This window comes from Trichoderma ghanense (assembly GCF_004382785.1).
Source record: "Trichoderma ghanense strain CCMA-1212 chromosome Unknown scaffold_11, whole genome shotgun sequence".
Classification (NCBI taxonomy): Eukaryota; Fungi; Ascomycota; class Sordariomycetes; order Hypocreales; family Hypocreaceae; genus Trichoderma; species Trichoderma ghanense.
In genome coordinates, this window is record NW_027395674.1 from 252,021 (window position 1) to 265,969 (window position 13,949).

Here is a 13,949-nt window from a genome sequence, read left to right on the forward strand (position 1 = left end):
TGCAGGTCGTGGCCGAACCAGTAATGCCATATCAACAGGTACCGTCCATTGGCGGCACACGACGTTCAAACCATCGCGGCATGGACACTAGGCCGCTTCGAGGCCATCAGGAAGCCTGCCGTCATACACAGTGCTGCCATCACGGTAAGGATTCGCTGCAATGACCACGCCACACAGCAGAACCAGAGTTATCGGACCGTCTGCAAGTGATCACCCGTTCACTTGGGTTGCTCAACTGCTCGTCTCCCCCCACACCAGCCGTGCATGTTGTAGACGGCAAAAAGTGGCCCTCTAGAGATAAGTACTACTATCCATCGTCGTCCTGAGCATCTGCTGAGACAGAGTTGATCGGTAATTGATACAGATGAAGAAGCCAGGGTCAATCTTGGTTGACAGCAACGGCGCACCGATCGCGGCCACTGGGCTTCGCATATTCTTGCAGTCCTTCGGTATGTGGCCTGTGAGCAAGGAAGACTCGGAGGATGCTGACGCGCTGATATGCCGCCTTTGGCTCGACATCACACAGATCACTGTGCATGCGCATGTAGGCCATCATGCATTGCATCGACCTACTTCTTCAACCCTGCAGGGCAGGACAGGCCAACCAGCGACGCCAGCAGGAGTACATGGCCTCGCAAGGGACCAAACTATCGAAAGGCTGTGTGCGCGGACGGAGTAACAGCAACGGCGACGGCTTCGTCCTTCTCTGTGGCGTGCGCGAGCCTCCCATTCTCACCGCTCCATGTCGTGGACCGTTGCCAAGCGAGCTGAAGCAGCTTCTGATAGGATTCTCCAAATGCGCCCAACAACGCACTCTCCCGCCAGTCGTCAGACAATGACCGCATCGTCCAGGCGGGTGATTGGGGAGGCTCATCTAGCTGCAGCGGCCGGGTAATACAGCACAAAGCAGCATACTAGTATGGTAAGACAATCCTCCCCGGCTATCGCACAGGTACGTAATGGCGCATCTCTGCCGCGGTGCAGGTGCTGGAAGGCGACAACACAATCTCAAATCTGAGCGTCCACGATGGCATGTTGAAGAGTGAGCTCTCCGCCGTGGGCGAGACCGTAGAGCGACGAAAGCACTGTACCTGGTGCGTTGAATAAGCACTTGCGGTTATAGAGATCTGGAATCTTGTCCCAGCCCTGGTCGGGTAAACCACAACCGTGTTAGCTGCAGTGATACTCCCGTCATACTTTCTGAAGATCGAGAGCAAAGTGCGATGCCCCATGGGCTTGACCCTGGGCTTGTTGGACGATGAAGGCCCTGCATGATACCCAGTAAGTTCTCCATAGGGTAGCTACCGGCGAGACCTTTTCCTCATCCGAGCAGCACAAGCCAACGTACATGCGCGCACGTCCGGATATCGGATAGCCAAGCTGCAGGCCCTGTTCTGGAGAGCTTGCCAGTCTCTCGTCACTGTCACGCCGTCGTACTTTTGGTGAGCGGCTGGTGTACGCAGGAGGATGCAGCGAGATATCTTTAGCAGCAGACCTGGAGATGCCCCTTCATTGGATATTGCTTCGCCCATTAGCGCACACGTGTCGATGCAGAGGGAGGATTGCCGAGACACAAGCATAATGCGAGTCGGTTCTCGGTGGCGAGCCATGAAACGTTGCAATGCTCCTCTTTTCTGGTGCTTTCCAACCGCTCGCCCTTTTCCTTTTTGCTTCCTCTTTTTTTCCCTGCGTCCCAAATGTCCATTGCCTCTTTTCTTTCGTTGGATCGGCTGTGGCTTCGCCCTTTTTGCCCTTCTTTCGGGCCGCTTACCTTGGCGGCAGTCAACATGAAAATATTTTTGCTAGCATCGGCTGGCCCTTGGCACAGTCCTTCAAGTCTCGGGAACAGAGCCTCCTCAGTGGTTATGACGCCGTTTGCGCAGCATTCCTTGTCCGCACACAATAGAGGTTCAGTATCAACGGTGCTTCTTGGAGTAGCAACAGCAGCGCCACAGTGCATTTTTCCACATGGAGAGACGGTGACACAACGCAAAATCCCCCCCCGTTTCAGTCCAAGCCGACGTCATTTCCAACTATGTCACAGGCCTCCCAAGAGTTGAATACCTCGGCAGTTTCCTGGGGCTCCAGAGGTCCTCTTCTTGCTTCTCTATCCCGCGTGTGGTTTCCTCTCAGTAATGGGCGATATCCAGTGGTGGTTTCAGTCCCGGCGTCCGCATAAACCGCATTGAGTAGGTCGTCCTCAACTGGTGGCAGAATATCTCCGGCCGGTCCATCAGTGTGGCTCTGGCGTTTCATGCGAAGTGGAATAGTAGGGCTGTGTAAGCTGCAACAAGAACGGAAGCTCAGGCACCTCACCCTTCCCTCATCAAATGGCATGGCTTCTTCAGGCAATCACTATACAATCCGGCAGCCCGGCAGGATCTCCTGTGGCGCCTCGAAGGTGAAGTACGAAAATCCTGGCAGCCCTAGTAGTCTCAGAGGTGCAAATGTACCTCCTGTCTTGCACAGCCGGGTCGTCCTCTGACTCTCTGTGTCGCCATTTCACCAGCTCGCAACTCACTGCTGGATCAGTACGTTGCGGCAAACCGTTTCTCGCCGCCGAGGACCCAGCCAGTGTATACCAACTCTTTGATGTTGTATGCATTCTGTAGTACCCGAGCGAGTCTGCCAGTGCTGTCCGATAGTTCCCCCTTTCGGAGCTACCCTGAAAATCAGCGAGCATCAAGCCCAATGGCGGCTTGCATTGCAAGACCAATCACAGTGAGACATGTCGCAGCATAGGGTTCGTGGGTGAAAAATAGAAATTGTCCGGCATGGCATCATGACTGGTCAGGGCATCCCACTAATAATAGCGGTTGGCTTTGGTGAACCGCCAGGGTTTGTACTCCGTAGTGGCATCGTGGTGCGGTCAGCAACGCAGGGAAAAGAGCATCGGCAAACGAAGTACATACTTTGTACGTGATCGAAGTTTCCCGCATCAACTACCGCAGGGTCAGGAGATTGCGAAAGCCGAGATCCCTAGCAATGGACACGTCCAATCGGGCAACAACTTTCGAACGGTACGGTGTACGACGTAAGTGTTCAGTTCGTCGTCCTTCGTCCTCGCCGTGCTGCGCTTCATCCTTCATCATAATAATGAATACTCCGCGGCTGGTGAACTTAAGTGGCTGAAAACCCCGAAGATGGTCGGCCTAAATAGGGGTGACCGATTTCTTAGCGCGGGGAGCGGCTTGGTGCAGCCCCAGAGGCCATTTTGGGACACGAGGTTTAAGAATAATATCCTTCGCGTCCACGATAATTTCGCTATGAATTAGATCTAGACCTGTTCCTGAGCGAGTTGACAAAACCCCCTGAATGCCCCCGGGGCTCTGTTTTGGGACTTGTGCCTGGGCCATGAAACGTGGTGCCTCTGCTTTTGTTTTGAGCTCAGGTGCCTTTGATAATGACTGGAAGCGCGGATATATTGTCGTTTCGAGATGGTCGTAAGACTTGCGACTTGTCAAACGACGTGTCAACACACGAACAAGTAATAAGAAGATTGCTAAACATAGTAGCAACTGTTAGTTTCTGTGTGTGACAGGTATCAAATACCCGTCGACGGGGCACGCATAGCGATATATGCTTATGAACGATATGCGCGCCTGTTGTCTAGGGTCTCAGAACGTCCCTGACCGTGATACTTGGAACGTCGGCATTGCTTAGCCCGGCGCAAACAGATGATACTGCTTTTGGATGGCTGAACGTTGCAAGGAAGTAGAAGACGTCATAGAAGGAGAGAGCAGTCCGTAGAGCCCGACGGAGCAATGCCAATGCCACGTGCCCCTTTACCTGCAGTGTTATCTGCTGGGATGCCTCAGTGGGCGAGACCAGCCGAAGCCTGCCGCAGAAAGAGCATCTTCAATGCTCTTCTGGCTTCTAAAGTGCTGACCCAGGAGCCTCGTTGCACCGGTGGTAGTCCATCGGTGTCGAAATCGCAACGATGCAGGGGGGCAACCCAGCGGTGGATCTGTGGTCGTGGTGTCTTCACTGAGGGCCAACATCGTCCCCCGCGCCAGGTGAAAGATGTTCCTCGAAATCCCTGATGGAAGAAGACGGCTTCAGGGGTATCGGCGGGTTGGCTGCCTCCGTCGCGAACTTGTTTCCCTCTCCCTCAATGCGCTTGCCTTGTGCCCAGAGTGGGCTGCGGATGAGAAGCCGAGCATTGCATTTTGGCCGTGCCTCAGAGTGATTTTTTTTTCTTCAGGGCTCAAGCCCCTGTTGTCTGCTTCGAGATCTGCGATAGGTCCTGCGCAGCCAAGGGCGATACCGAGCTAAGAAGGCTTCCTAACTGCTGAAGGAAGAGTGCAACCTCGTATCTCTGAATAGTGAGACGATTGAACAAACCCAAGGCTGTCGCTCATTTCCTGCAGATCAGGAACGCGCTCGATGACGGCGGGGCCAGGCGAGGAGTGGCTGAGATGTCATGCAATCATGGTTAGCGCAAGCACGGCCAGCCAGCTATGAGGGCCCTCGTACGGGTCAGTCACCTATTTAGGACGACAGCTGGGGATCCGATGACTGACTCGAGACAGCATCTTTTTTTTTTTCGTCCTTTGGCGCGCCTGTCAATGAGATGCGCTTCGCCAATGCGGATGTATTTCGCTCTGCCCAACTGTCTGCCTGGTCCTTGCGCTTCGCAATGAATCGTTGCTCAAGTCTCGCAGGCACGGACGTAGGTACGGAGGTCGTGAGATGGTGATGTCCATCTCGACAGGACGGAGCGTTGCTTTGGACGGAGCATGTACGTGAGCTCCGTAGGTACGGATACTCCACGCATCGCTCGGCCGATAGCTGTACCTGTACATGTGTCAAATGGCGCGGCTGCCGATATCCGCGGTAGGATCTGCGTGGAGGCGGCCTTGTTCGCATATCAGGAGGGGAACATCGGAGTGCCACTGCCCCAGCTCGTAGGTGCCTATACATACAAGTGGTAATTGTAAGGCGACCGCTAAGTTCTGGCTGGCTTCTCGAAGACAAGGACCCGGAGATCAGCAGCTCTCGAGCAGCACAAGCAGAGGACCGCCCGTACTTTACGCTTATGCGAGGCCATTGAGCGGCACGGGCTTGCAATTACTGCCAACGACCCTGCTCGAAAATCAGTACGAATATAGGAACTGTTGTTGGAGATCCAGGCGATCAGGCGCGAGACACTTCCGGCGGCTCAGGGTATCAATTGAGTTAGAGAGATAGGCGAGACCGCTGGATAATCGCCGTTGCTAGCTCTGGTGACAGATGCCCTCGCCGCAGTCCGTCCTCTGCACAGGCACAAACACAAAATGACGCTTGAGCTGGACGCTTTCCCATAACGTTAACCCGGACGCAGGGCAAACTAAAAGCGCACCCTTGCGGCGCACTGACCAGGAGCATTTGGAATGTGTCATGATCGAGCTGAGAGGCATTGCCTCAACGCCCGAGGAGCCAAAGCCAGACCAGCCGCATAAGGCCGAGCGTGGCGCGCCGGCGTCCAAGCCAGCGGTTGAGGCCGTACAATGGAGCGTTTGGTGCGCAAGCCTGTGAAGCCCAGTTGTGTGTCGTTACCAGAGCAATCCTTGGGTCCGGCCTCCAGGGCCCTCCTGGCCAAGTACATGCCGTCTGCCTGCTTCTACCTTGGCCGCGTTACCCAACGCGGACTTAACAAAGACGACAGGGAACGCAGCAAGTTGGCGGGACAAAGAAGCGGCGAGGGGGTCTTTTGCAGAGGGAATGCATCGACCAGTTTCTCCGTCGCCGTTTTTGCACAAAGTCGTAGTTGTTAGTTTGGCCAGCCCAGCCACCAGGTGTGCCGAAGCCTCCGTCGCCGCCATGCCCCGAGCAGGCGGGACCGAAAGCATGGCAGCCGAGCGGCCAAGGAAACAAAGGCAATCGCGATAGTCGGGTCCAGGTCTTTTGGGGATGGCCGCTCAGCCTTCTGGTGGATTCACCACAGTCTGTTGAAGTTTGTTTCCCAGCTTCTGCCGAAGGTGAATGTGATGCCTCCTGTGATGCTTGCAAGTGCCCGTAATAGTGATGCCAAATCCTCAGGCTCACGAGATCCATGCCCAGCTTGTTCTGCAGATTTGGCCTGAGTCGAGATGCAGAAGAGCACGGAAGATGTCCGGAATCCTGACCAACGGAATCGAATTATTCTGGTGGAGTTGATATCTGGACCTTCTTGGCGGCAGGCGGCACTGGCTCCGACTTGCACCTGCAGCAGCACAGAGCGCACAGTACGGATACAGCTGTTCCGAAATGACGAGGCCAAGCTGCGTGACGTCGCCATTGATACAAGTCGTTCTTGCCAGACAACGGCAGGGCTGCTGGATGGGAAGGGGATGCCGACATGGGGCCTTCCAAATGCTTGCAACTGTGGTAGCTGAGTACATACCATGGCACCAGGAAGCATTTGGCAATGTAATCGATGTTTGTAGGGCAGTTGTGCGTGCAAAGGGTCCCCTGTCCGCCGTGTTCTCACCTACGATATTAGGCGACTTCGCAGTGGGGTTCTATCCCGAAGTACACAAGGTAATCCTTGGTACAAGCACTTACAGCAGCCAAAGACGGACTTGTGCTGATGCTGCTGTCGGGTCAAATGCAAACCTCCACAGTGACGACAGGTCTCAGCACCAAAGAGTACCTTCCAAATTACCTATTGTCACTGCAGTACTTGTGCGTGGAGCTTCTCTGTGGAAAGCGCCCAGACTTTTGGGTGGGTGCATCTCCTCTTGGGAAGCCGCAGGCTTAAGCTCCCGAAAACTCTTCGGCTAAGCACTACACAGCTAGCACCACGAGACAATGGCGCCATGGTTGGCAATGAACTGAACTTTCTCTCCTGTCTTCTCGTCTCTCGTCCGTCGTCTCTCCTGTGCCGCTGGCTGATGGTGCCCACGATGCTTTCCCGCCCTGTGCTAGCAGAGCATCTGCTCCATCGTCCAGCTCACCGGGCGGCAAACATCATGAAACTCAAATCTCTGTTCAGCGTGAACCTTTATTGCCGTTTCGCCTTCCAGCCGTCCGAGTGTGCGTCTATGTTGTTCTCCTCTTGCGGGGTTGTTTTGATGACAGTGATATAACATTCTTCTAGAAACGACTCGGCCGGAATCCTCAGCTTCCTTCAGACGCAATCGAGATTCGAGACTGAAGGAAAAAGTCTTCAGGACCAATGTGCAGCAGAGGCCCGCCGGCCAACTGGCTACGAAAGATAATGCCGTAGCCCCGCGGCCGACGATGCCCACGATGTGCTGTGCTGGCACGACCGCCGGCCAACCAAGCATCTGACGCTCGCCTGATGGCTCCGAAGGTTTCACCCTGACTAGACGTGGGGCCAAAGGCGCGCAGAGAAAGCTAAGCCCATGAGGCAAGGGTAAGGAAAAGCGACAACGGCAGCAGGGCTTCGAAGTTCCGCCTGGACGATTCCGCTCTGGCAGCGGTACGGAGAAAGCAGCAGAAACTACTGCTGCGGTAGCTCGGGCTTGGTGTCGTCCCCCACACAAAAGCCCTCTGACCCTGGTCGCAAACCAAGCCGACGGCTCGCCCCAGTTGTTATTTTTACTTCTTGGTGCGCGGGCATCGTGCCATGTGCGTCATGCCTCTTGGGAGCTGCACAGCCAAGCCTCACAGTCCATCACACGCCCCTCGCGCTTGTTGCGTCGAGCGGGTGCCAGTCACACAGTACGCACAGTGGCAGCACCACTCCCACATCGTCGTATGTGGTACTTGGGGGGTCGGCACCTCATGCTCTAATGAGGCATCATCGTCCATCATCCATCATCCATCACCCGCCCCCCTCTCTCCGCCAACCGTTGGCCTCTCTTTGTCCGGCTCTGCCACGGCCTGCCGCACTCGTCTCGTCGTTTCTTGACTCGGCTGGCCGCGACTTGACGTCGCTTTTGGGTCGATGCCCGTGGCAACAAGGAGCCGCGGGAGCCTCGGTCCTGCTTCCCTTGTTCCTTGTTCGGCGGCGGATCTTACTTTGCCTGAGCGGCCTGCAGTCGTTGAGGTTGATCCCTGGCAGAGTTTAGGTAGAGTTCAAGACAAGCGGCTCCAGTTCTGGAGTTTGAAGTTTTTGGACTTTTGGTCCATCCGTGATGCTCCCGAGTCACCCAGTGCCTGGAAGAAGCAGGGCACCAAGTATCGATGACAAGTGTCGGTTCGTTAAGTGAGTGCAGCCGCTAGAGCCTGGGACATGGGCCGTAAGACGTAGGGATTGTCAGGTTCCAATCGCCGCCGCTGGGTTATGATCGAAGCGTCCTGACGCATCTCCGACCCTAACCTGAGGTGCCGCTTACCAAAGTTCATGGGCAGCGGGTGCAGCAGCGCAGCCATGCAGCCGCAGCGCCCCCACTGGACCGCCAACGGCACCGTCCACTGACCTGAGGGCCGAGTCGCACAGCGCGTGGCACCCCCTTGCACCCCCCCAGTCGCGGGACATGGCCGCTGGAGGGGCCCTTTTGCAACTGGAAGTAGCTCCAGGTAGCCGCAGCTCTCCTGGCGGGCTGGGCCAGACCCCCTAGCGGCCCCCCTCGGCGGACCAGCAGGGCCCCGTTAGCAGCCAGAACTGGAAGGATCTAGCACCAGAGGTTCGGCGGGCAGGGTGACGGACGGTTGGGCGATGCTACCTGGGGCTACCGGCAGGTACTTGCACGCGCTGTATGTACCTCCATGTAAGTCGGCCGATGGCTGGCTGTGCTGCCCAGGGCGCTGCTAGTAGCCCAGTAGCTGGAGCTGTGCTGTGCTGTGCTGTGCTGTGCTTTGGGTGCTGCCCGGTGCCAGTGCCAGTCCAGGCCAGTGAGCGTGAGCAGCCACTCACCACCTGCTCCTGCTCACTGTGTATTTAACAATCCCAACCCCCCAAACCTCTGCCTCTCTCCTTCTCCCCCGGTCTCACTCCAACCATCTCGACTCAACGCTCGCTCTCCCACATTCGCTCCCCCCAAAAACACTCCTCTTAGGAAGTCCTCGTTGACTCCTGTCATTCGCTTTACCGGTGCTCTTTTTTTCTTTCCTCCTCTTTCAACCACCCCCTCCGTCGCAACCCTCCCCTTCCCCGGACTTCACCACTCAGACCTGATCCCGAAGCCACCGGACGACGAAGAAACTTGTTCCACAACCCGACGACAAGAATCTCGAATCTTTGCGCGGAACCCGTCGATTTAGCTTGACTCAGCTGGGTCACACCCGAGAGGCTTCGAATTGCGCAAAGGATTCGAACGGACGAGCAATTGCTGCGGCTTCAATCAACCAGGCTCTACCTACAAGGCTGAACCGAGTCGCCGTCAATGTCTCTTTGAAAAGAAAATTCCACCCACCACCAGCACCACCACCACCACAATCGCTTTCCACAATCGCTACCAACAACAAAATTTCATAAAACCCAACAAAAAAGGACGACGTTATTTTTACGACCAACAATTACATTCTGTTTTAATTTTGAGGCTCAAGGAGAATTCATAACGCCATATTCGATCGCTACGTTTAATCAAGAGAAGAATCATCTCCGTATACACACCGGGACACACGTGTGTATATCAGTACATCTTCTGAATAGGAGAAAGGAATCGCAGAACCAAGTTGCGCCCTCATAGTTGCAACTGAACCAACGCTTGATCCCAACAGTGTCTGTTCGTGGCTCCAGTCATCAATAGTCACGAAACCCGCTCGTTCGTCAAGCACAGCTATTTCCAGCTGTGTTCTTTAGGATCTTGTACGCCCTGTCTAATTCGCTGCCTTGGAAGAAAGACGGCTTATACGTGTTCCATTTGCTGACCAGCGTATAGCACTCGTTCGTTACAGTTCCAATTACAATGGCTGGCCCTGGTGGTGGTCCTCCTCGTCGCAGGTTTGTCTCTCTTGCGCAGCCCGCTCACCTTCGCCCTCACCCTCACCTTTGCCCCCTCCCTGTCCCGGTGACGCATGAGCTGACCTTGTGATGACAGTCACACCAAGTCTCGCAAAGGCTGTGATACGTGGTACGTAGCAATGCTCACTCTTACTGAATGGCAACTCCAATCAAACCCCGAAGCATTGGTCTAACTATGAATCCAGCAAGCGTCGTCACATCCGCTGCGATGAGAGCTTTCCCCAATGGTAAGTTGTTGTGCGTATTTCCGTCGATCTCTTCTCACTTGCTAACCCGCGTGACCAGCCGCAACTGCACCAAGCACAAGATCCGCTGCCCGTACAACGACGTGCAGGTTCCTGATGCAGGTCGCTCCGCTACGCCGGACAAGCCCGATCTCATGTGGACGCCCCAGATCGAGGCTGCGATCGGCGAGTGGCAGAGGACTGGCATGTTCCCCTTCCCGTCGCTCCGCATCTACCCAGCTCCCTCGCCGCACCAGTACTCGCTCGAGGACCTCCGGTTGATCTACCACGTCGCCTCCCTGCACTATCAGCTGATGACCCAGGAGGCCAACAACTTCACCTTGTGGACGCGCTACATCCCGACGTAAGTCTCTCCATGCAGCGCTCTCGCTGCTCGCCGGTGACACGCTGCCCAGCACAACGCTAATATGGTGTTTTAACAGCCTGCTCAAGATTGGCGCGGAGTATCCCTTTGTGATGCACGCTCTGCTGGCCTTCTCTGCCATGCACATTGCCTTCTTGACCGATTGCCCTCTGGTCGGCTCCATGGCCTTCGAGCACAGGGGCAGGGCCTTCAACGGCTTGCACGAAGCCTTGAACTCCTTCTCTCGCGCTACGTCCGACGCCATCCTTGCGGCATCTCTTGTGCTGTCGTGGCAGGCCACCAGCTGGTAAGCATAGCCTTCCCGGCGGTCATCTCAATTAAACAGTTGAATGACTAACTGCGTTTCTCATGATAGGCGCGACTGGACCAAGCTTATGCAGGGGACTACGACGGTATGTAGTTGTTGGTTAATGACATGAAGCCCAAGCACTCCATTGGTTCTTTTTCTTTTCCTACTTTTCCCGGCCTCTCTTATTACACACTTCCGGCAACGCAGTGACTGACTTTGCTCATCAGGTGATCGAAGCAATGGATGCATGGAAGCACGAGTCCGAGTTCACGGACTTCATCGCCGAGAGCAGCACGTTCCCAACGGCTCCTCCCTCTCCGGACCCTGAACGCCGGGCTTACCACCCCCAGAAGGACGACCTTGAGGCGTACCAGCGCACCCTGGACCAGGTCATGAAGGTGGAAGCTCACCTGAAGCACTTCAAGGAGGAGGCATGCCTCATGCAAATGCAGCATCTGATTGGCTTCCTCAAGGGCGTCCGCAAGATCAGCCCGACTCTTCCCATTGCCCAGCAGTTTGAGCGTCTCCAGCTCCTGAGGACCTGGCTCTTCTGGGTGCCGGTCGGCTTCATCCAGACCTACCAGTGCTCTCCCGCCTCGCTGGTGGCCATTGCTCACCTGTACACGGCGGCGCTGCTTATGGAGCGGCTCTTCCCCGAGATTGGCGCGGCCTACTTTGGCAGCTTGTCCATGGCCCCGATTGAGGAGATTGCCCGGCGGCTCATGACCATGAACCTGGCGAGCAGCGTCAAGGGCTCGTACCAGACGCCGCTCACGCTCATGGAATACCCCCTCGACACTGTCAGTGAGTTCCGGTCGCGCATGGGCTGGATGAGCCCGCAGAGGACGCCTTCGTTCCCTACGTTCCATCCCCCCAACTTCCCCATCATGCGCGAGGAGGTGCCAATGGTCCCTTCGTCGGAGCCTTACACGCCATACGGGAACCCTGCCTTCAGCTACAGCGCCGAGAGCATGCCAATGCTCAACAGCCCTACCCCGGCAGGCCCTCATGACTCGCTCAGCCCGCTGGCCATCTCGTCTCCGTACCTGAACCAGCCCTACCTGAGCGTGCCGTCTCCGTCGTATGGAATCTCCTACAGCCCGGCGTCATCGACCTTTGAGGCGTCCCTCGCGTACAGCGATCCGGAGGAGTACAGCGGGTATGACATGCGAGGCTTCCAGTCCAGCCACTCGCCCATATTCGAGGATGCGCAAAGCAGCGGCTACCCCGTCGGGTTCGTTCTTCCCCAGCAGTCCGTGTGGATCTAGATTCCTCTAGATGGACCCCCCAACACACTCGACTCTCCAACCCCGGCTCGAGGAAGCACAATCGGATTGACCGTTGCCACCCAGGAACTCCAGTACTTCAGCGTATCCGCCTCCAGATGGTTCGCCGATGGCGCCATCTCTTGCGCCAGCTCTGTCTCCGTACCACCACCAGGATGCGCCTGGCATGCTTCCCCTTCCCGAGTCTCCGGTTCCGCTGTCTAGCACGCCGTACCACCACCACCACCACCGTCACCGTCAAACTGGCTCGGTGTCTTCCACGCCGCACCCTCCGTCACCGCTGTCGCGCGTGCCACTGACTCCGAGCTTCTCGGAATCCGATGGCAAGGGCAAGCAGCGGGCGATGTGATGGGCGAAGCGCTGTTCCCTGTTACTTTCCGTACTACTTCCACCTTCTCCGCGATCAACTTGGTGCAGCTGGGACCTGCCTTCTCCTCCTCATCTTCTCTTGATTTCGACGCAGACGCAAATGTACGACACTCCTTAACACACTCGCTACTACCATGAAACATTACGATACACGGGCCTTGATCATTCCTTTTCCCGCTCCCGTCAGCACAGCCTGCTCGAGCACAACGCCTGAACGACAATCCTTGAAATCCTCGAGTTGACCTCGACCGAAGCAATCCTTTACGATACTAATAATTACCAACTATTAATGTATTATCTAATACACGACGCTCCTTTAACGACACACCCTCCAGCTTAATCGACAATCCTTTTCCGAAGATACCCCAAACTACGCACACACTCCTTTTACGAAATTACGTTATGACGAACATCAAGGTCGACATAGATTCACTCCTTTTGGGATACACAAAAATGGTACTGGGCGAACTGAACATCACACTGCATAGCGACTGTTTTTTTTTTTTTTTTTTTTTTTTTACCACTGTGTTGCTTCCTGCACATTGTTGCGGATAGAAAATGGCGTTTCGTTTTCCCGGCGTTCAAACGAACAATCGGCTGAGGACGTTTTGGATATTGGTGTTTGAAACATGGTTTTTTATTTTGAATGGAATCTTGTTTGGGGAAAAGGCCGCTGGCATGGGATAGTGGGATGGAAGCGGGGGCATAAAGTGCCCATGATGCCGAGAGCGTGCCAGGGTATGAGTGTGTATCTGTGTGAAAGTTTGTGAATAGCTGTCGTTGATCTACATGGACGACGCTTCAGAGGATGGTTGTGGATGATTCAAGCTCTGCCTTTGGCATCTTGATGGGACTTAATATGATTCTGTTCGATGTGCCTTGAGTCTCTGGTGGTTTCTGTGCTTAGTGAAAGCAGATGTCTAGGTGACTGTGGCTGTGTTTACAGACTCTGTATGCGATCGTGCTCCTCATGCAAGGTAATAAGCAGCTTACTGATATCCAGCCGTTTCATCTTCTTTTCCCGAATCCATCCCTCAGATTATACCAGTTCCTGCAGACATGTCAACAAGCACGCGTGCTCAGACAACCCAACCGCCACCCCCTTGCCCTACTCAAGGGTCCCAATTGTGATCAGGGACCGGGAGCAACATCTTCGCCAACAATCGCCGGGCCACCCCTCCTTATCTTGGGGGAGAGGGAGCCGGCGCGCGCGGGTAAAACGACTTCCCCTTGGCACTTGTATTGTCTCTGTTGTTTACGATTTGGGCGGTTATGTATATGCTTATCAAGCGTCGCAAGGTCCTTGTTCATTGTTTGAGACTAGGACGCACGATTCTCTCCTTGGAAGAAGCTCCTATCCATTACTTTGAAAGAGCATGGGTACAAGAAGTATGTAAATGCGCTAAGGTAGGCGCCTTGAAGGAGGACTTTTCTGTACCTCTAAGGTATATTTTTGCCTCTTCCTGCAGGTTTTGCATGGGCGATCGATGGGAAGAAGATGAAAGAATGGGTGGAAGGGGGAAAAGGTGCGTGAATACCCCTGTCTTGGGAACGGTGAGGA

The 13,949-nt window shown here is 55.2% G+C and overlaps 3 protein-coding genes across 3 annotated transcripts; 2 read left to right on the forward strand and 1 right to left on the reverse strand.

The window, feature by feature from the left end:
- Positions 1–554: 554 nt before the first annotated feature.
- Positions 555–1,262, forward strand: CCMA1212_008065 (uncharacterized protein; the record flags this gene model as incomplete). The annotated part of the gene is made up of 3 exons (XM_073705217.1): positions 555–827; positions 985–1,094; positions 1,145–1,262. The coding sequence occupies 3 exons, from the start codon at positions 555–557 to the stop codon at positions 1,260–1,262; spliced, it is 501 nt and encodes a 166-aa protein (XP_073556224.1).
- A 3,546-nt stretch (positions 1,263–4,808) lies between these two features.
- On the reverse strand, positions 4,809–6,061 carry CCMA1212_008066 (uncharacterized protein; the record flags this gene model as incomplete). Its single annotated transcript, XM_073705218.1, is given in 5 exon segments — positions 4,809–4,915; positions 4,926–5,063; positions 5,231–5,511; positions 5,539–5,899; positions 5,922–6,061. 5 exon segments carry the CDS (start codon positions 6,034–6,036, stop codon positions 4,809–4,811), a joined length of 1,002 nt encoding a protein of 333 aa, XP_073556222.1. The 5' UTR covers positions 6,037–6,061.
- Positions 6,062–9,779: 3,718 nt separating this feature from the next.
- CCMA1212_008068 (uncharacterized protein) lies at positions 9,780–12,368 on the forward strand (the record flags this gene model as incomplete). The annotated part of the gene is made up of 8 exons (XM_073705219.1): positions 9,780–9,814; positions 9,912–9,944; positions 10,021–10,062; positions 10,121–10,423; positions 10,503–10,730; positions 10,800–10,836; positions 10,961–11,967; positions 12,086–12,368. The coding sequence occupies 8 exons, from the start codon at positions 9,780–9,782 to the stop codon at positions 12,366–12,368; spliced, it is 1,968 nt and encodes a 655-aa protein (XP_073556225.1).
- Positions 12,369–13,949: the final 1,581 nt, after the last annotated feature.